A 1,935-nucleotide genomic window follows, 5' to 3' on the forward strand; every position below is an offset into this window, starting at 1 on the left:
TCATGTCATGGCGTACAAATGAATATAATTATGGTTTATTACCATTTTACGAACATTGTTAATATATAAAAGAAAAATTTCAAAACGGTAAAAACAATGAAATAGCTGACTAGAAATTGATATCACAGTGAGTATGACTCGTATACTGTACTACGATCATAGTTTTACTGTACTGTTTTGAGGTTTCGGTTGACATAATGAAGTGAAGGTCGGCTGGAAATTTGCGATGAACAATTTTTATTCCATACATTTTACAACGGCTTATTACGAAGTGACATCTCAAACATCACATTACTCCATAACTTCTTCAGATGCCTTTCCCTTTCCCTTTCCTTTCCCCTTTCCCTTTCCTTTCTGGCCTTTGCCCTCTTGACGGTTCTCTTCGCTGCTCTCCTCGCTGCTCTCCTCGCTGCTTTCTTCACTGCTTTCCTCGCTGCTTTCCTCGCTGCTGCTTCGGTTCATAACTTCGGGGTCTGAAAAATAATGGTTCAATCATTGATAAAGAGTGGTAAAGTTAAAGAACCTTAAATGAGCTGTAACGTCACAAGATTTTTAAGACAATAATTTTCACGTTACTGACGGTACTGACGGTACTTTCAACTAGCGTTTTGGGCCAAGCCGACCCTCTTGATAGCGTTGGCTAAATGGGGCCGTGTGCTACTTCATCTCTTTCAAACTGATTATTTATGTACCATGGTTCGTCTACAAAACTCTTTAAAACTATTTTTTTTTTTTGCGAAAAGAATAACAGATGTTTTCGTATTTTTGAATACTTTGCCTTATGCTTTAACCAATTCGTGTTGAGAATTTCGGTCGACACAAAATATATTTGGCTCTTTGAAGGAGTCAAACAGATAAGCGGTGTAGGGTATGTGCCCCTATATGGGGATATTTGGTAATTTGGGCCCGTTCTGAATTTAGGGCTTTCTTTATAGGTCATGCTCGTTGTCTTTGAAGAATAATTACTTTTGGTCGCCTTGACTAGGGTTGCCAGTTTTCTTCTGATCCCAAACAGGTCTCATTTCATTTTTCATTCCCGACCATCTCCCGCTGTAAATGTCTAAATCAGCAGCAGCTCTGAGCTAATAAAGCATTGTACATTGTAGTAAAGACAACTGATTTTGATCTTGATCTCAAAGATGAACAGACACTCATATGTATACGAACTAAAGCATCGTCATGAGAGAATCACACCCTGATCCAAAAGAAGGACTCTCCGTCCCAACAAGTTCCGACAGACTTGGAGCAGCTATATTCAACAGTCTATGACTTACTCTCCCCAAGTCGACTCGATTCATTTCTTAGCTAGCAAAAGTCTCGTAATGTAGTTCGAGTAATGTATATACATATATGAAAAACAGGAATGACTTTATTACCTTCTCCACTGTCTTTTCCTTTTCCTTTTCCTTTGCCCTTTCCCTTGCCTTTCGTTTGAGCCATGCTCATTTGAGCCACGACAAGCAAGGTCAGGAGAGCCAAAGCTAGTTTGAAGTTCATGTCTGTGAACGGACTTTGTTTGAGAGGATCTAAACATAAGTAAGAGATCGGATCAAGTTGGGAATAGTTATGATTGGGCAATCGACTTACCTGACTTCTTGGGGCTCTCTTAAGATTATGATCCACAATGTGAGCAAAAGGTTCACATTTATAGAAGATTGTGTAAAACTATTAGCTTGTTAAATGCAGTTCTGAATGCAGTTTTCCATGTCACATGTGTCTCCTTTTGAAAATGACAATAACAAATCCATTTCAAAGTTGACAAGTCCATTGAAAGAAGCCAGATGTATGATATCCTTTTATGAAAGAATTTATGATTTACATTTTCTTCTTCACACATAAACCCACAGAGTAGTGATCAGGCCATCATGAGAATTAGAATCACCACCTTGATACTGAACATCGTCTAAATACGTTTATTTGCCATACCTCATGGCG

General features: G+C 38.6%; 1 protein-coding gene across 1 annotated transcript; it reads right to left on the bottom strand.

The window, feature by feature from the left end:
* Nucleotides 1-220: 220 nt before the first annotated feature.
* LOC131891255 (uncharacterized) lies at nt 221-1,734 on the bottom strand. Its single transcript, XM_059240788.1, has 3 exons — nt 1,588-1,734; nt 1,377-1,526; nt 221-473 (listed from the first exon to the last, which is right to left on the bottom strand). Exons 2-3 carry the CDS (start codon nt 1,495-1,497, stop codon nt 292-294), a joined length of 303 nt encoding a protein of 100 aa, XP_059096771.1. The 5' UTR covers nt 1,498-1,526; nt 1,588-1,734; the 3' UTR covers nt 221-291.
* Nucleotides 1,735-1,935: the final 201 nt, after the last annotated feature.

Source organism: Tigriopus californicus, chromosome 12, assembly GCF_007210705.1.
Source record: "Tigriopus californicus strain San Diego chromosome 12, Tcal_SD_v2.1, whole genome shotgun sequence".
NCBI lineage: Eukaryota > Metazoa > Arthropoda > Copepoda > Harpacticoida > Harpacticidae > Tigriopus > Tigriopus californicus.